Source organism: Hetaerina americana, unplaced genomic scaffold (assembly GCF_022747635.1).
Source record: "Hetaerina americana unplaced genomic scaffold, ioHetAmer1.1.p SCAF_9, whole genome shotgun sequence".
NCBI lineage: Eukaryota > Metazoa > Arthropoda > Insecta > Odonata > Calopterygidae > Hetaerina > Hetaerina americana.
The window spans coordinates 77881824-77902395 of NW_027287538.1; the positions used below are offsets into that span (position 1 = coordinate 77881824).

The 20572-nt window shown below is 43.3% G+C and overlaps 1 protein-coding gene across 2 annotated transcripts in view; it reads left to right on the top strand.

Annotated features, from left to right (window-relative positions):
* The first annotated feature begins 1898 nt into the window (after nt 1-1898).
* LOC139698896 (uncharacterized) overlaps nt 1899-20572 on the top strand; it is an 841340-nt gene continuing 822666 nt past the window's right edge. Inside the window, exon 1 of one of the 2 annotated variants that reach the window (XM_071597847.1) lies at nt 1899-2799. In XM_071597847.1, the coding sequence (XP_071453948.1) occupies nt 2730-2799 (70 nt within the window). In that variant the 5' untranslated portion in view covers nt 1899-2729. The remainder of the gene's footprint in view (nt 2800-20572) is intronic. The other variant, XM_071597848.1, reaches the window with a different exon arrangement.

The following is a 20572-nucleotide window of genomic DNA, read 5'->3' on the forward strand; positions in this document are numbered from 1 at the left end:
GGAAATAATTTTAAAATTAAAAGTTAATTCCATTCCACTAAAACCGCAGTGTTGAGGTGCATGAAGAACTTGTTTGTTCTAATAGCCCCTAGAGTTGTACTGACCGGAAAAATATAAACTGCTCCTGTTAGGGTGACCCACGACAGAGAAGTCGAAGGGTTTGATCGAGACGAAAGGAGGTCCACGCATTCGGGTGATTGTGCCACGTTAGATACAAGCAATATTGACGAAGGTCCAGGGGAAAACACTTGATAGTGATGGGGGATTGAAACGGGGCGACGGGAGGTAATGGACGGAGGTAATTTAGGCGTGAGTGCATGGTTTAGGTGGAGGAAATAACTGGGGGGAGGAAACTATAGAGTTATTCAACGGTAACAGCTTAATTATAACGAACATCTGGTGCTGGTACAGCAGTAGACATGCAGGTAGTTAGTTATGCATGGAAATTTCCGGGAAATAAGGGGAGATTTTAGTTACATTATGTGGTAATCAGTCATAGATTTGGGAGAGCGTTCAACTCACCATCCTCTTTCCTGTCATTAGAAGCGAAATGCATTACAATTAGTTGCTAAGGAAGTACGACGGTTAATTTTTGAGAGTGAATGGAACGAGGAGATTTAGCATAGCGGAACGAAAACAATTTGTGCGAAAAAAGAGGAGCATCAAGAGGCTGTTGATGAAATTGCGAGATTCTACCTGGGAATGGCAAAAGCAGGAGAAGAGTCTCGAGGGTTGTCGGGAAACAGGGAAAAAGAAATCGGCGAATATAACGGAGGGAACGATAAATAAACCAATGGTTATTACTAGTCGTGGATTAGAGAAGAAATTATAAGGAAGTTGAGGGAGAGAAATAATTGGAAGAAAAAAGAACTCTTAAAACTTGAAACGCGAAACTTAAAACTTGCGAGCACCAATTAAGCCCTCATGTGGACAAGAGTGTTCGGTCGTAAATCAGGAAAGTTGGATTAATCGTGGAATTTGAAATCATAATAGTTCATATTTCACATTTTAGAGTGGGTTTCTCAATTTATGCTCTTCTGTTGGTCAAGCACGTGAGGATTCTCTTTGTCGCTTTGCAAGTTAGTTAAGTTGATCCAAATGGGGATCAAGTCATTTATCGATGGGTTAAAGGTAGCGGGTCAAGCACGACAAATGACATATTATCCCTCATCAACTTTTCATTTGAACATTCTTTTTTCTACTTTCACTTCAATCAATTCAAGTTACCTTAAATGTCGTCGACCTGCTCCCTTGATTCAAGTGATAGATCCGACGTTGGGGTCAACTGCCAAATATTCTGATGACCCACCGAAATCATATCCATCCCTTCAAGATTATTTGCTTAAGGGCGGGTAAATATTTCTGAGAAATAAATCCCCGGGCATATATTAAGTTTACCCTCAAACCTCCCTCTTAACAAGATTTAATAATTTATTTAGTCCAGGGGTAGAAAGAGACCAATCACAACGGACTAATAACAAAAGGCAAAAATAATAAATGAAAAATTGATTGACTCGGGCTTAGGCGTGCGAGAGGGTTAGTTTGGCGTCACATTATCGCCGCTCTTCTACTGGCGCCGGCACTTCTTCTCTGGCCGGGTTCGATCCCCGGGTGCTCTTGGGGGGGCGGGGCACGACACCTGCCCACACACCTTCCCCCTGACGGCGAAACCCCTCAACTACGCGACCGATTCGCGCGGTGAACTAAGCCCCGAGTGCTCGCTGCCGAACGGCGGAGGGGGCGGGGGTCAGGGGTTGTTAGGGGGGGTACGAATTCCCGCTTAGCGCATGCGCCATCCCCCTACCCCCGCTCGCTTCCCTCTCCGCAGCGAAAGAGACCCCCACCTGCTTGCTGTAGGGCGAATGGGGCCGTGTGCTGCGGTGCACGATTGTGTTAGGTGCCCACCACCCTCTGATGCTCCTCGCCGCTCCCCTCCATCCCTTCCAGCCCGCACCCCACTCCCCCAGGACCCAGTCCCCCTCCCACCGCCAGCCAGCCACTGTCCTCGTGTCTGTTGGTTCGTGCGTCTGTGTGTACTAGCGACCTTCCCGGCTCGCCAACATTCCCTCCCGGCCCCCCTCCCCCTGTGGTCTCCGGCCCATGCGAGGCAGCCGCGCTGGGGCCAAGTTGTTCAGTTGGATCGCGTCCGCCGACACGAGTGTTGCTGAAGCAGTGCGTTGACGCGGTGGTGCGAGCGTGGTGCTTCTGTCGCCGTCTTTCGTCAACACACTGTATCCGTTCTTCCGACCCCCTCCTCCGACTGCCCTCCCAAGACGAAGCGTGTCCAATGGGATCCTTCCACGTTTTTTGTTTCCCTTGAAGAGTGTTGAATTTCCCGAAAAGAACGGTCGTCCGAGTTAAACGGAGTCGTCGGCCTACTCCCAAAACCCACGCTCTCGTTTCCGCGGGGCTCGCCGAAGTCGGGTCTTCGAGCCGCCTTCTTTTTCTTATTCGACCGTCGGCGGGGAGTGAGCCGCTCTCTTCCAAGAAGTTTGACCGGCGCTGGGCCTCCCCGAGGGGTTGGGCCACGCCCCCATCGTCCTCAGCCCGAGAGGCCCTCGACGATAAATCGACGTCGCCGGTAGAACAGTACGTAAACAGGTGGATTACTTCTCGTCGTGAGGGTCCGTCCAACCCTGTCGGCGAGAGCGTGTGTGCTCCGTGAGTGTCGCGCGTGAGTGACCGTTGCCCGGGACGTCGTCGGTCGTCGCCGCCGCGGCTGGAGAGCGATGGGTGCCCGGCCGACCGCCTTCGCCGCCTCCTGCTTCCTCCTCTCCTCGCTCTTCGTCACCGGTCAAGGTGAGCGTCCGCCCTCTCGAAGCGACCGTTGTCCAATGTCAGCTTGTCCCTCGATGCAACTTGACCCCGCGATCCAGAGAGGTGAAATTTGACTGGAAGGTGGTCCTCTCTGAAACCATGCACATATCCTACTGAATTGGTTTATGCTCTCAAGTTCAGGAATGGGTGTGACTGGTACTCGTGCGAAGTGAATGACATTTTGAGCCGTTGACTAGTTAACCGATGATGCACTCCAATCGTCCCTATAATCTACAACTACAGCTACTTAATAAACCGCAAAACGCCGCAACGGCGTGTGGCGGGGGGTGTTAGGGCAACTCCCATAATTAAGAAAAAACCGCATGCAAAAGTCATTAATTTATACAATACGCCAACAAAATATGGTATGCATTCATGGAAAACTCTTGCAACCCACACACATGTAAACTCACAAACTGCCAACGAACATACACATGCACCCACAAATATAACTGATGTCTTAGCGATGTTTAATTTTCTCTTTACTTATAAATTCAATGTTTTTAATATTTCTAAAATGACTTCGGTTTCTTACTATTATGATTTCTGATTGTTCGGGGAAAGAATGAGTATTTGTACCTATTAGTACTGGAATCTATCTCCCTTATTTCATCTTCGTGGTCTGATAAGTAGTGTGGGGCCATTATAATTCCTTAAATGTCATTGTTAAGCTCGTTTGTTATGAATCTTTCTTAAAGTCTATCATTAGCTCGTTGTCACGTTGAGTTTGAAATGTCTTGTTGATTCACGTGTTCGAATTCTGTCAGAATCTCAAATGATGGAACCGTGCGATTCATATATTTCTTATTTTTGTTTTGCTTGTTTGGCGCTCGCTTGTGCGCTGAATACGGAGCAAAACTTCTTCGACGTAAAAGTTTGATTTACTAATTCCAAACAGGAGGAAAGTGCGCACTAATGGATCGAAAAACAAGGTGGATTGCGAGTTTTGTCTAAATTCGCCGAGAATGCATTAGCATGCCGTCCTTGGTGCGATTCAAACTTCACGAGTAAATGAAATACGATATGCACACATTGTAAGTGATTAACTTATGAATGCATATCTATTTTGCAAGAGTTACATCGATTCGGTCTACAATCTGAGTTACATTCCTAGGCATTATTATTATTTTCTCGTATTTTATTTTATGTATTTTTATTGAATTTATTGTCTTTACTAACACCTGCAAAAATATTATTATAGGTAATATTCCGGTAAAGGCGGGTTTTAGATGGACGCAAGCCAACAAACAGTAGAGCGACGACACCCTGGTCTCTCTTGAATAAACACAACCTGACTCAAAACTATACAATGCACAACGCTGTAAAATACTCAACAATATTACATGCAATGCAAAAATATTACCGAATGGAAATTTTTTTAAAGATAAAATGTCGTAGAATTGTTCAAATTACAGTATTTCGGAATCCTTTCGGGCCTTGCGCTTCAATCCTAAAATGGCAAACCGTCCGTTGGGGCCTTCGCGGCTGAGATAGCGCCCGCCGTTTGGCAGCACTCCGTCCCCGAACTGTTCCATCAACCAGGATCACATCCGCGTTTTGTCCTCGCCGTCCGCGCAGGACACGGTGCTCGGTTGATGCGTGAGGTCCACTAAAACGCCAAAGCAGAGTGCTTCGAACATTTACTTGTCATTTTTCCTTGATTAATTTCCTTTGGGCAATAGTTTTGTGAACATTTAAATAAATGCAATGTTCGCTCCCGATTATAACAAATAATATTTTGAAAAGGGAGAGTAAACTTTGAAGACAGCACTTGCAGTAATGCTTGGGATGTTTTAGAGATTTTTCCAACGCATCGGCATCTCTCAGAGGAGGAATAGACAATCATTCCGCAGTGTTCTCAATCTGCAGGAATCTTCCCTCCAAGACGAAAGCGACCACGTGAGTCAGCACGCGTGGGAAGTGCACGATTTGGTTTTTATGATTCGGGCGGTGATCTGCACGGATTTATAACCAATAATTGTTCAATCGCTCAAGAAAAAACATGATGGTTAGCTGAAGACGCTGGTTGTGGTGCCTTCTTGGTAGGATCAAAAGGAAAATATTTCAGTTCTTAAGATTTGATTTAATCAACTCTCCTTAGGACCCGTTTTTACTGCAATTGATGCTTTCCTTAATATAGTTTCATTATCATGTGGCATATTGATGTATTATTCTCATGTCAACGCTAGTGATGCAGGTGTAATAAATATGAGTACATTGGAATTTTAATTTAGAGAGAAAGTATTTTGACCATATATATGTCCATTCACTCGTTGGGTGCGTTCTGGTGATAAAAGTCACGAACTGAGTCAGGATGCCCTCCGCGGGCTGTGGGCGGGAGCGCTTTCCCTTAGGCCAAAGTTTATCCAGATTGAATTCACATTGCTTTCTTCCCTCCTCCTCTTAACTCCCCCGCCACTGCTAAATGCTGGCTGATCGCCGTTTTTACGGTATCCTACACGTTTACCTCCATACAAACCTACACCATGTAAGCAATAGGGAGTTCACGATTATTTATTAATTTCATGAATAAATCGTCCGCTATTAATATACAGTGATAGCTCATGGGAATTTTCGTCCTTTCAATCACAATGAGGCAATTTCCACTTGAGCTGAAAGTTAAAAAAGTCCAGTGCCAACGAATTCCGTGTATCAATAAGGTTCAAATATTCATAGGTAGTTAAATATTTTGACCATTCGGTAATGGCAATAAAAATCAGTAAAGAGCAGGAAGCATTTATCATGTACACCAGGCCAAAGTAGAAGAGATAAAAACTAAATATTTTGGGGACATTTTCTCCGTTTTGAACATCTCTAACATAAAGGTTTTAACAGGGAGTTGAATGGAAAAATTTACATAATAGCTATCAACGGCCCTTTGGACACCGACGGCATAATCTCTCCTTTATTTTTCCCGTCGTTTTTCCTCATTTCCCGGAGGAAGAGGAAATCTCTCCCTCCCTCTCTCTGGCGCGGGCTTCCGATTCTGATCTGTCTCTCTCCTCTGTCCATCCGCCTTCCCCATTCCCCAACCCCTCCCCCTCAGCGTGTGACAGATCCCCCGCCCGCGACCGTGGGCCGCTTCCCATGAATCAATGCCACAATTTTGTAACGGGAGTTGCGAAGCGATTTACATATTTATAAATATCAGGTAATCTACCGGTTGAGGTAGGTTTTTGGATGGACACAACTACTAAATAAATATTTTGCAAATATACAGCGGCGGGGACGAGAGCCAATTAGAGGTTGCCATAGTATTGAATAAAGAGGAAGGAAGAAACGTAGTCAACATAGAGCAGGTAAAGAATAGAATAATACCAGTAGAGATAAAAGCAGAACCGACAAACTTGCTAATTATTCAAGTATACATGCCACCGAGCAACCATACGGAGGAAGAGGTCGATAGGATATACGATCATGTTAGAGGACATAATCGTGGGTTTCCCATTAGGGAAACATTTGATAGCGATGGGGGATTAGAATGCGACGGTAGGCGAAGGAAGAGATTGTGATGGGGTGGGGGACTACGGTTTAGGCACGAGGAATGACCGCGGTGAGAAAGCAGTTGAGTTATGCAGGAGACAGGGGTTAGTCATCACCGACACATGACTTAGACACCACACAAGACGGAGGTATGCATGGAAAATGCCAGGTGACTCAGAAAAATATCAACTAGATTATATTCTCGTTAGACACAGGTTTAGGAACAGTGTGATAAATTCGCACAGCTTCCCGGGAGCGGATGCGGACTCTGACCACAATTTTGTTGTTATGAAATGTAGCGTCCGTTTAAAAAAGATAAGGCAGGGGCGGCGGGATACAAAGTGGAATGTAGAAGCATTAAATGGTTTGAAAAGGAAGGAGTACAAACAGGCGGCGTTGGAAATCATGGAGGACGGCAAAGAGCTAAGTACTCTGGAAGAAAAATGGGAAAGTATCAAGAAAAGGTTAGAGAAAGCTGCAAAAGACACTATTGGAACCGTTAACGCTGATCAGTTCTAGTTCCTATTCCGAAAAAGGGTGAAGTCTGCATCTTGCGAGGACTACAGGACAATAAGTTTGGTATTCTACGCAGCTATAGTTGTTCTCAGGGTCATAAACAATAGGATAGAGAGTAGGGCAAATGATTACTTAGGGGATGATCAGTTTGGGTTTAGGAAGGGGAGAGGTACGCGTGATGCCATTGTAGTAATGAGATTATTAATCGAGAGGAATATAGAGCACAATCAGGAGGTATTTGCCTGTTTCGTAGATTTCGAAAAAGCATTTGATAGAGTGAATTGGGAAAAACTAATGAGTATATTGCAGAAAATAGGAATAGATTGGAGGGAAAGGAGGCTAATCCGCAACCTGTACATGTCTCAGACTGCTCGGGTGCTAGTGGAGGATGGAGAGTTCGGATGGGCAGTGTTAGGAAGAGGTGTAAGGCAGGGTTACCCATTATCCCCGTTGCTGTTCAACCTGTATGCAGAGAAAATGATGAAGGAGACACGCGTAGAACTTGAGGTATGAATGAAAGTGGGCGGGGAATTCGTGAAATCAGTTAGGTTCGCTGACGACCAAGGTTTAGTTCGTCAGTCAGCTAGGGGTTGCAAGTATTGCTGAGTGAATTGGAAATTTAGTTCGACAGATATGGGATGAGAATCATATTAATAAAACAAAGGTTTTGCGATTTTCTAGAAAGAAAAAAGCTACACTAAACATTAAAATACGAGGGCAAAATCTATAGCTGGTAGAACAGTTTACGGATGTCGGAAGTGTTTTGGACCGACACGGTCAAAGTAGTAGGGACGTATGGATAAGAATTGCGCTTGTCAAAGAGGCTTTCACAAGGAAGAGGGAGTTGATGACAGGGACGTTGAGTAAGGATATTAATAAAAGACTTGTAAAAACTTTGATATGGAGCGTAGCTCTGTGCGGCGCGGAAATGTGGTTATTGAAGCAGGAGGATAGACGTAGACTGGAGGCTTTTGAAATGTGGGTGTGCAGAAGAATGGAAAAGGTGAAATAGACCGAACGGAAATCAAATGAGGAAGTGCTGGGTATGGGGTTTGTTGGGAGAAGTCCTATGGAGGCTAGAAAAGTGGGTGAAGGGGGTAGTGACCGGTAGTGGGATGTTGAAGACTGTAATAGAGGGGAAAATTTTAGGCAAACGAGGAAAGGGAAGGAACATGATAGGGATTTTGAACCGGGATGAAGGGGAGGAAGAAAGTGTATCCATCATCTCTGTAAGAGAGGAAGAAAGAGAAAGGAAGAAAGTACATCCCATATCTGTCGAACTGAATTGGAAATTCAGTTCGACACATATGGGATGAGAATTAATATTAAAAAAACAAAGGTTATGCGATTTCCTAGAAAGAAAAAGGCTAAACTAAACATTTAAATGAAGAAGTGCTGGGTATGGGGTCTATTGGGAGAAGTCCTATGGAGGCAGGAAAAGTGGATGAAGGGGGTAGTGACCGGTAATGGGATGTTAAATACTGTAATAGAGGGGAGAATTTTAGGCAAACGAGGAAAGGGAAGGAACAGGATAGGGATTTTGAACCGGGATGAAGGGAGGAAGAAAGTACTCGGAGAGGAAGAGGGACCTGAGAGAGGATGCTGGATTTTGTGTTTTGTTAGGCGTCATAAAATCTTATATTTAGGAACTGTGTCCTTCCAAACACCTACCTTAACCGGTAGATTACCTGAAAAAAATATATATACATACACACATATATATTTATGTATACCTATATATACTTTCAAAAAAGGACGGTCTTTAGTGACCATACAATGAGTTCACTTTGATACAAGCAGTAATACTCAGAAAAACTGAGAGAGGACATACATATATTTAGTTGAAGTTCCGACGGCACGGCCACCATCTTCAGAATCAGGTTCTGAAATTGACGCCGTGCCGTCGAAGTGTCAACTCGATATTTAACTGTCCTCTCTATTTTTTTGTGTATTACTGTTTATATCAAAGTTAACATACACACGCATATATTTTCCTGATGACACCTCAATGGCGTTCACTAATTATTGATGCACTCGCATATAAATGTATTTGTAAGAAAAAATTATTTTTGAAAAAAGATACATCACAAAATCATTAATTCAATATTGTGAGTTCTCAGGCACCTTCATTTGGGAACGTGTGGTAACTTATTCTCTTTGATTTAATCTTAAAGAAAATACTATTTTTTTCTCAACTATCTGCGGATGTATGTGTGTCTTGCAAGCAATGGACTGGTGGACTCTTTGCACACATTTAATCAAACGCCCGTCCTTATATGTCCACCATTTACTCTTTCGTGAGGCCTGTAATGACAATGCTGATATTATTTTTGCATCTGTTTCCGTTTTCCTCTATCTAATGCATTCTTTCTATTTTCTGTAGCTTTTATTATTATTTTCTGTGTATCTTGACTTATTTACACATTATTTTTCCTCCCTAATACACATTTACATGCTATTGACTTAAACGAATCCATTCTCTTACCGAAAAAAAATCTACTTGCAGTAACTTACGTCTCAGCTTAGTCCCCCAAATGCTCACTAATCTCTTCCTTAAGCAAAGCTTCTTAAATTAGGGCATTTTTTCTGCAAATAAATGTTTGGTTCGAGGGAATTTTTATGCTTTTATCTTTACCAAAATTTCAGTCATGTCGCAAAATGTGACCTAAGTTATTATCTCCCACGTTAAAGCGCTCGACTCATCCTTCCTATTTCCATGAGAATCTCATGAATGAGTTATATTTTAATTTGTTTCTAATCTGCGCACCATATTTCGATAAAATCCCAAGTCTTCCGCTTCGACCGCACGTTCGCATTTGCGACGGAGGGCAGCACTTCATCGCCGTCATTTCCGCCCCTGCCATGGGGTCCTGCTCGGACGAGGCGAGATTAGCCATGCATTAATTCCGCGAGCGACGCCGGGGCATCCATACACTGGGGGGGGGGGTGTGCATCTGCAGTGAGGCGGAGAGGGGCCCCGGCGGCGGCGGCGGCGACACCCCCTCGACTCGCGCCAACCCAAGACGCGATATTCGCGCGCACCCCACATGAAGGGAGCGCCATTCGCCCCCCGTACACTGCGGCCTTCTCCGCGGAGGCCATAATGCGAGCAAAGTAGATTATACTTCGTTTCATTTGGCGTTTGGAGTGTCCGTTTCCCGGGCGATAACTGCCAGTGAGAAGAGGGGATGACGGGTCGAAGTAAAGCAGGCTATTTTTTGTAATGCTGGAATTGCAGATTTATGAATGGTTAAAGTTCCGGAGAATTCGGGGATATTTCGGGAGCGTCGCTAAGAGTAGAACATGGGTGTGTTTAAAAAGTATCGGGAAAAGGTTTCGAAAAAAATGATAAATTTCAGATATTGTATGAATACCTCAAAATTCTTCAAAGTACTTCCCTTGAGCGTCGAAACATTTTTGCCAGCGGCTTTTAAACGACTCGAAGGCTCCCTGGTCAGCGGATTCCGGATAAAGGTACTCTTAAGGGTACGCGTGCAAGCGTCTTTGACGGTACTTCGGGTCCCATGGTGGTGTCATTTGAGGGAGGATTTCACCCTTAGGAATAAGAGTCTACTGGTGCCAAGGAGGGACTTGAAGGGGGGGGGGGAATCGTCGCAACGTCATTGCAGAAAGTCTTCGCAAGCAGGTACTCGACTCTCTGCTCTCTTGGTCGTCCGTCCAAAGACCTTCGGGAGGACGAGTTTAGCGCAGATCTTTCTGGTCGCAAAATTTTCAGTGATTATGGTGTGTGCACTGTCTTTTTATTAATGCCAATATGCTATGTCTGCGATCATGCGCACATGCGATATGAATTCAGCACTTATATATACGTATATGTCAGGAAAATAATGTTTTAGATACTTTCTATACAAATCTTGTACCTGTATACAAATATTAGAATGAGTCGTCTCATGTAATTTGATTCTTATTCACCGTGTTACCAAGAAAAGTATGTAATCGAAAGGTTTTTAAAGTAAGAATTCTGCCATTCGGGAGAATCTTGCATGCATTGAATATAAGTGCCCGTGAAAAAATCGGAATTTTTTCATTGACATCTTCTGGCCCGCACGCACGAACGCATGGATAATCGCACGAAAGTTTAGCGCTGTGAATCTCGTGAGCTTACTCCTTCAACCAAATTCTACTGCAAACTGCAAACTTATTTAATATTCGTGTTAATCTTCTTCTATGCTTTATACGAGAATGTGACTGAAATTATTATCTTTAAACTTCATTAATTTAAATCTCGTAATTTCTTCAATTCTAAAGATTCTCACTGATGAAATGTTCCTTAGTTTTATCCTCTTGGCCCACAACAGTAGTCTTCCAACGCTTCGAAAGTTAACGGATGCCGCTAGGAAAACCATGGCTTTGACTGCTCTTAAAGTCTCTCCCGTCACAACACGCGTGAGCGTGCCTGACCTGATCGAGGGGAACCGTCGATGCGGAAAGAACATTGCTCCAGGGCCTCTAATCCAGGTGTAACTGATGTCAAAGTGAAACAGGAATGAATGTGAAACAGAAATGAATAGCCATCCTGAATATTAATTCGTCGATGAAAGCAGGTCCAGAATGTTTCACCCCCCTCAACACTGAGTAAATGAATGAAAAATCGCTGTTTCTCTGCGGTGAAGGTTGACATTGGAGCGGCCATGTTTACATTATTACTACGCCGTATTTTTTGGGCTCTGGTTTCGCGCTATCAGTTGTGGGCCACTCATCAAACCATGGCTATCACTGTGGGAAACGAAAATCGACTCTGTCGCAATGTTTTGAAATTGTAGCGCAGTTTCAAGGCTTTCGCTCGACCCAGCCTCGTAGTATCGGATTTTTTCACCCAGAAATACTTATTAATCAGGCTTTTTCAATTAATTATTAAACCCGTATTTCCGATTTCCACGTGGCCGAGCGAAGGACGCAAGCGCCGCTTAGCCCTTCAGGGAGTACTCGGTCGGGGGGGGGCGAGGGGGGGGGGGAGGTAGGAGACTCGGATGGGTGTTGATGGGGAGGGGTCGGGTGACCGGCTTCAATTCAGTGTTTCAAGGACTCATCAAACGGGGTTTTTTGATCAAAGTCTTCCAAAGTTCCCCCCAGGGGGATTTCGCGGGCGCGCCTCTTTCTCGAGTTGAAAGGGAAGTAGACCCGTGCCCTCTGCGACTCCGTTTGCTGGCGCTCTCAAAGGACCCTCGGAGCGCCTCTCTCATCCCACCCCCTCTCCCCCATTCGTGAGCCCATCGATATCCACATGCCGCTCTGTCAACTGCGGACTCAGTGATTAGACCCCCTTACCCACGGACTCGGTGCTCTGTCTAGGGAGCGCTTTTCTTCACGAAAAGAAGGTGGACACGTGATGTGCCAGTGATACGATAAACACCTTTATAATGAAATAGGAATGGAGGAATCCCAGCTGTTTGATGTGTTCCAAGGTGTAACTCTGGTTCCGGTGGGCGATAGTCCATAGTGAAGTTATTTTCATTAATATTATCACTGATTCAATTGTCATTCATATCGTATCATTATGTTATTCATATGGCTATTATTCTCATGCTATTATTATTCTCATGCTAAGTCAATTATAGCAGTTTACATTTACGTGGGGCTTGATCGTCTGATAATAATGTGAATCTGAGAGGGTTTAAAGGGAAGCGTTTTGTTGGGTTACCGTAAAAGTTTTTAATTTTGTTTTTTTTAATTTTAAAACTGCAGCGTGTGTCTATATTATGATAAGTCTTCATTCTTATCGTTCCCTTTAAGTGGACTCCTCTGCGCTCCGACAAACTGTGGGAAATTAATGAAATAACGCATTGCTAGGAAATAATTACGAGATAGAGCGCTTAAATAATGGAGAGTGTCGCCCAAAATCTGTTGAAGACGGACAATTTGAACCTCGACGTCTGATCGGGAGGGACGACGTTGGCCGGCGGGAGGGATGGGTGCATGGTATTGCGTCCGTGGTCTCCAGATGATTGACGGTTCGTCAATGTTAAAATTGGTGGGGTGAGAACCGCGAGTCACAGAAACAGGAAAGGAAACGAACAATCTATTGCAAACGCACATGTTTTGGCCACTCTATGGTATAATTTCATCCCTGTATGCCCGTCAACGTTGCGATGGAAGTTTGAACCATATCGGGGTTAATTGCAGGCAGTATTCAAAGCATCCACTACTAGAACGTAAGGATGTTAATGAAGGACCCTTCCCAATTTGCTGTAGAGATTAAGTGTTTAGATGTCCCGACCTCTTCCTCTAATTACTTTCCAACGAGAGGTTCTCTGAGCCCATACGGTTCCATCGAGTTGGTTTTATTCAAGTGATGGTAAAAATGAAGGATTTATTCTGCTTTACATGGAGAGTATGCTCCTTATAATTGACGTACTAACTTCGTCATATTCTTTGTACTGTTGTCAACTAAGTGACTAAATGAAGAGAGTGAAGTGGTCTACTTCGTCAGTCAGTCAGCCAAGGGGCTGCAAGCATTGCTGAGTGTATTGGAAATTCAGTGCGACAGATGTGGGATGAGAATCAATATTAGTAAAACAAAGGTTATGCGATTTTCTAGAAAGAAAAAGGCTAAGCTAAACATTAAAATAGGAGGGAAAAAACTGGAACAGTTCACGTATCTCGGAAGTGTTTTGGACCAACACGGTCAAAGTAGCAAGGACGTAAGGCGAAGAATTGCGCTAGGCAAAGAGGCTTTCACAAGGAGGAGGGAGTTGATGAGAGGGACGTTGAGTGAGGATGTTAAGAGAAGACTCGCAAAAACTTTGATATGTAACGTAACTATGTACGGCGCGGAAACTGGGTGTGGAGAAGAATGGAGAAGGTGAAATGGACAGAGAAGAAAACAAATGAGGAAGTACTTGGTATGGTGGGCGAAGAGAGGGGTTTGTTGGGAGAAATCCTATGGAGGCAGGAAAAGTGGCTGAAGGGGGTATTGATCGGCAGTGGGATGTTGAAGACTGTAATAGAGGGGAGAATGTTAGGCAAAAGAGGAAAGGATAGGAATAGGGACGTACATTCTTCGTTCCGTCATGCCGACCAGCGGGTTGAAGGGAGGAAGGAAGCACACATAGATGAAGAGGGACTTGATGTAGAGTAGGTTGCTGGATAGTGTTTTGTTAGGAGTCACAAAATATTAATTTATTTGATAGTTGTGTCCGTCCAAAAGCTACCTTAACCGGTAGATTACCTTTAATATTAATAACTCTTTACATAATATATATATATATGTTTATATATATATATATGTATATATATATATATATATATATATATATATATATGTATATGTATGTATTTAGATATATATAAAAAGTGAACAAACTTATCACTGACATAGCCTTTACGTATGCGGTGCGACAGGAATTGTTCTGGTCAAGAAATGCCATTACATATGGCTTCTTAGGGCTGTCCTAGATTCATGGTTAGTTTATTGATACCGAGCTGTTTGCTTTCACTCCCGGAGCAATAAAGTCATCATTCCGTTATCGGCGCCGCTTTCCCAAATGCAAAGAGACTGTTTTTAGCGGCGACCATTTCTGCATTGTTTGGCGCTCTTTCGCCAATTTCAATTTCGCCCGTGCCGCTTTGTTTGGGGTTTTGCGAACGAGCGGAAATAATGCCCCTCTACTCTGCAATCTCAAATATCCTGTGGCGATTAATTTCTTTTTATTTAAGGTTTCTATGTCCTCCCGAAAAAATGATATACCTTGTTGTTAATCGTTCGAATTGAGTGGGCACTTGATCAGAATAAAATCGACGCAGTGTCTCTTATTCGAGTGTCGGCAGTGGAGACGGCTGCAGATGTGGAAATGCGCAGAGCTATTGGAGGCCTTTTCTCTCCTCTGGGAAAGGGAACGGCCGACCCCTGATAAACCTAAGCCTTCTCTTGTTCTGAAGTGCGCATCGTGACAGCACGAGAAACGAAGCACTTCAACATCACTTGAATGATCGCCCCTGAACAGAGCAGAGGCCTATCTACGTTACGAAAGATAATTAAATATGAGCGTGTATTTCATCAATCAATTGCTGGAAATTGATTCTTGGAAACATTTTGTTCATTCAGTAACGCATTTCCCAGTACATAAGATCACTAAATAATCATTTAAGCCCCACGGAGTTGTGAGTTATTCTATTGCGATGACGCAGTTCTTACCGCGAGGTAATCCTCCCCCGCCCCTCTTCCCAAAATGCCAATCTCCCTCCCTGCAAATCAATCCCGCTCTCTCTCCCTACCAGCTGAGTTGCCCATCAGCAAAATGCAATTCGCCTCCACAATGAAACTCTCATCGTCTGCAATAGGGTTCAGTTATTTAAAACTATTAAGCAACAGATTCTTATTATTTTTATACGATCTACATTTGAATTGAACTTTAAAATATTTCACTTTTTCAAGTAACAATTGACCCCAATCTATGTCGGCTAACCTGTCGGCAATCTTCAATTCCAAATAACGTATCATTGTATGAAAAACCTTGTGACCATATTTACTCATATTCTATTTATTAAGGTAATCTAATGGTTGAGGTAGATTTTGGATGGACACAACTACCAAATAAATATTTTGTGACTCCTAACAGAACACAACATTCTACTCTAAATCAGGTCCCTCTCCATCTCTGAGTACCTTCTTCCTCCCTTCATCCCGTCCAACATCCCTATCCTGTTCCTTCCCTTTCTTTGTTTGCCTAACATTCTCCCCTCAATTACAGTCTTCAACATCCCGCTGCCGCTCAATAGCCCCTTCATCCACTTTTCCTGCCTCCATAGGATTTCTCCCAACAAACCCATCTCTTCGCCCACCATACCAAGTACTTCCTTATTTCTTTCCTTCTCTGTCCATTTCACCTTCTCCATTCTTCTCCACACCCACATTTCAAAAGCCTCCAGTCTACGTCTTTCCTCCTGCTTCAATGACCACGTTTCCGCGCCGTACATAGTTACGTTACATATCAAAGTTTTTACGAGTCTTTTCATAACGTCCTTACTCAACGTCCCTGTCACCAACCCCCTCCTCTTTGTGACAGCCTCTTTGCCTAGAGCAATTCTTTTGCTTACGTCGATACTGTTTTGAACATATTGGTCTAAAACACTTCCGAGATACATATACTATTCTACCTGCTCCAGTTTTTGCCCTCCTATTTTTATGTTTAGCTTAGCCTTTTTCTTTCTAGAAAGTCGCATAACCTTTGTTTTATTAATATTGATTTTCATCCCATACCTGTCGCATTGAATTTCCAATTCACTAAGCAATGCCTGCCACCCCTTGGTTGACTGACAAACTAAAGCTTGGTCATTAGCAAACCTAACTGATTTTACGAATTCCCCGCCCAATTTCATTCCTGCCTCCAGTCCTTCCCTTGTCTCTTTGATCATTTCCTCTGCATACAGGTTGAACAGCAACGGCGATAATGGGCAACCCTGCCTGGCCTTCTTAAACCCAAACTGGTCATCCCCTAAGTAATCATTTGCCCTACTCTCTATCCTTTTTTTATGATCCTGAGAACAAGTTTAGCTGCGTGGGATATCAGATTTATTGTCCTATAGTCCTCACATGATGTAGCCTTTACCTTTTTCGGAATAGGAACTAAAACTGATCTCACAAAGTCTTCCGGACAGATTCCTTCCTCATAGATACTATGAATCAGCCCATGTAGCTTCTTCCTCCCACATTTTCCTAAGCATTTTAAAAGTTCCGCGGGAATGTTATCCACCCCCACGGCCTTATTTAGTTTCATCTCCCTTAATGCACTTTCTAGCTCACCGTCGAGTATGCCTGGACCTAAGCTATCTTCCTCTACGTCATATTCTTTTTCAATGTTTAACTTTGTTGGTCTTAGTTCTTTACTATATGATGAGGACAGGGAAATTGGAGAATCTTAAGGGAGAGATTGAAAGGAGAAAAATAGATATTTTAGGTCTATGCGAAGTGATATGGAAGGATAGCGGGGATTACTGGAGTGATAATTATAGAATAATATACAGCGGTGGGGACGAGAGCCAGCGAGAGGTTGCTATAGTATTAAATAAGGAGGTAGGAAGAAGAGTAGTCGACATAGAGCAGGTAACAGATAGATTATTACTAATAGAGATAAATGCAGAACCGATGAACTTGGTTATTATTCAGGTATACATGTCACTTCAAGAGCCTCTCTTGAAGAAGGCCTCTGAGAGGGCCGAAAGCTCGAACAATTTACCGTGTGAGTGTCCTTTTAAATGTTGCTATTCTATTCTATTTTTGTTATATTGTGTCAGCCCATTATTGTGCCGCTCGTGTGAGTTTTTCCGTACAATCGTTATACATATATATATATATATACACGAGGGTCATCCGGAAAGTAGTACCCGTTCGTGCCGCATGAAGTGCTGACGACGCGAGTAGCCGCTGGACGAGGTCAGATAGCTTCAGTGGCTTGTCTGCCTTCTCTGAGCCAAGTTGCGTGACGCTAGCATTGCCTGTGTTGTTTCTGTGATTGTTTACAATGTTTAAAAAAATTGAGAACGCCGCCAGTTGTGAAGTGAGGGCAGTGATTAAATTCCTCAATGCAAGAAACGTTCGCCCATGTGATATTCATCGCCAATTAAAGGAGGTGTATGGAGACAATGTAATGGACGAGTCGTCTGTTCGGCGGTGGTGTCGCAACTTCAACATGGGGAGGGGGAACACACACGACGATGAGCGTTCGGAGAGACCGTCTGTCATTACAGACCAACTGGTGAGCTCAGTTGACGAATTCGTGAGGAACGATCGGCGCGTCACAATTGATGACATCTGTGAGCATTTTCCCAATGTTTCTCGAACAATTGTTCATGAAATTGTTAAACACCATCTGCATTATGCAAAAATTTGTGCAAGATGGGTCCCTCGCGTATCTCAATTAGCTGGCGGCGAAGGACTATGCAGCAGGAATACAGAAACTTGTCACACGTTATGACAAATGCCTTAATTTGCTTGGAGATTATGTTGAGAAGTAGTTTAAAGTATCCTCTTTCAAATAAAATTTTTTATGTTTGTTAATATTTACTTTTGTGTCTTTATTTCACGAACGGGTACTACTTTCCGGATGACCCTCGTATATAGGTATAGTGGGCTTACTCTGTCCCCTCCCTCGACGCGTGGCCCGGCCCTAATTAATGGCTTGTGCTACCCTCTTCGTTCCCGCGCGCCGCAGATGTCTCTCCCCGAGTCGCTCCATATTTGTAGACCCCTATTCCGTTGAATCGATGACGCGCCAGTTAACGTCGTGATCCGGTGATCCCTTTCCCTTCGCCTCGGACGTATGTCAGCGGCGGGATCTCACCGCGGCAGAATATTTCAAATTCCGCGTCAAACCTCGCGGAGAAAATTAACGTTGGAAGGCAGAGAGGCGCTAATTTAGCCTTAATAAATACCTAAATAAAATGTATGAACATATTTTGTATAAACATGATCGAATTTGCTATAGTGAAACTCCGTGTTTTTTCCTCCGTGCTCAGCTTACATGTTCATCATCAATGAATGAAACACCTGACCAAGGTTGCCACGGGACCTCTACACTGACTTCAAGTTAAAACAACTTGCGGAGAAGTATTTTATGATTTCAAAAAACCGTTTGTTTCAAGTAGGAGATCATATTGGTATCGCCTGCACCCAATCAAAGTCACGTTTTACTTATTTTCTACTTACACATGCCTAACAGAATAGATGTAAGTGATTAAACGTAACCTATATTTGTTTTTGCCTATGGATGGAGCGGAATATTTGCATTAGTGCATTTGTTCATATTTAAAGGTAATGAAAACTTGGTTCTCCTAAATCCCTTCAAAGAAAGCTTAGCTAAAGATAGTTTAACGAAACAAATTTTATAATGAATTGGAAAATCCATAAAATATGACATATCTTAAAAAATTGTCTATTGAAATACCGTTGTTTAAAGACAAGCAAAATAATTACACAATTACCAGCAATGGCTATCGTAAACATATAAGCGGAAATGAATGAATAGTGTATTTTGTAATCTTTCTTTTCCGTGAGAGGACGTCAAGCTGCTAGGGGGAAAGAATTGACTAAACCCGCCGGGGGTGTATGATTGGATGCGGTTGTTGCGTCTTATAGAAGGGCTGTGAACTATTTGAAAATAGGGGTTAGCTACGATGATGACCTGGAATACCACCGAGCCAACGACGTCGAAAACATCCAGAAAGGTGATCCCCTTTGCCAGATTTATCCAGATATTTTAATACCAAACCATCTATCTACAAGGTCTGTCCGAAAAGCAGTAGGATTGATTCAATTTAAGCAATTTATAGCCAGAGTTGATACTTTTAACAAACTATCTTCGAATAACAGCATTGTCCGTCCACACATCGCAGTCAACGGGTTTTCTACGTAAGCAACCATAAGGAAGAAGAGGTTGATAGGATATACGATCAGTTGGAGGACGTAATCGAGTGTGTTTCCGCAGGGAAATTTTTGATAATAATGTGGGATTGGAATGCGACGGTAGGCGAAGGAAGAGATGGTGATGAGGCTGGGGACTTCGGTTTAGGCCCGAGGAATGACCGCGGGGAGAAAGCAGTTGAGTTCTGCAGGACACAGAGCTTAGTCATCACCAACACTTGGTTTAGACACCACAAAAGACGCCGGTGTACATGGAAAATGCATGGTGACTCAGAAAGGCATCAGCTAGATTATATTCTGGTTAGACACAGGTTTAGGAACAGTGTGATAAATTCGGACAGCTTCCCGGGAGTGGATGTGGACTCTGACCACAATTTAGTTGTTATGAAATGTAGCGTCCGTTTCAAAAAGATAAGGCAGGGGCGGCGAGTTAGAAAATGGAATGTAGAAGCATTAAATGGTTTGAAAAGGAAGGAGTACAAACAGACTGTGGAGGCAATCATTGAGGACGGCAAAGAGCTAGGTACTATCGAAGAAAAATGGGATAAATCAAGAAAGGGTTGTCTGAAGCCGCAAAAGACACCATTGGAACCGTTAACCCTAAGAGGACTAGAAAACCATGGATTACGGATGAGAGGATTACAAAGATGGATAAGAGGAGGAAATGGAAGAATGTAAATACAGAATTAGGCAAAATGAAGTACAAAGAATTAAACTATAAATTGAGGCGGGCAACAAATAAAGCAAAAAAAGCATGGTGGAAGAGGCAGTGCGAGGATATGGAAAGTCTGCAGAGGAAGGGTGAAATCGGTGCGCTGTACAGCAAAGTTAAATCGTTATCGGGAATTAAGAAAGGAAGAGCTATGCTAACAGATAGAGATAAGGCGGGCAAGGTAATAGTTGACGCAGGAAATATCCAGGAGAGATGGAAGGAGTATATAGAAGAACTGTATAGTAAGGAGCTTAGACCAACAAAGTTAGCCATTGAAAAAGAAAATGACGTGGAGGAAGACAGCTTAGGTCCAGGCATACTCGACGATGAGATAGGAAGGGCATTAAGGGAGATGAAACTAAATAAGGCCGTTGGGGTGGATAACATTCCCCCGGAACTTTTAAAATGCTTAGGAAAATGTTGGAGGAAGAGGCTATATGGGTTGATTTGTAGTATCTATGAGGAAGGAATCTGGCCGGAAGACTTTGTGAGATCAGTTTTAGTTCCTATTCCGAAAAAGGTAAAGGCTACATCATGTGAGGACTACAGAAAAATAAGTTTGATATCCCACGCAGCTAAAGATTTTCTCAGGATCATAAACAAAAGGATAGAGAGTAGGGCAAATGATTACTTAGGGGATAACTAGTTTGGGTTAGGGAAAGGGA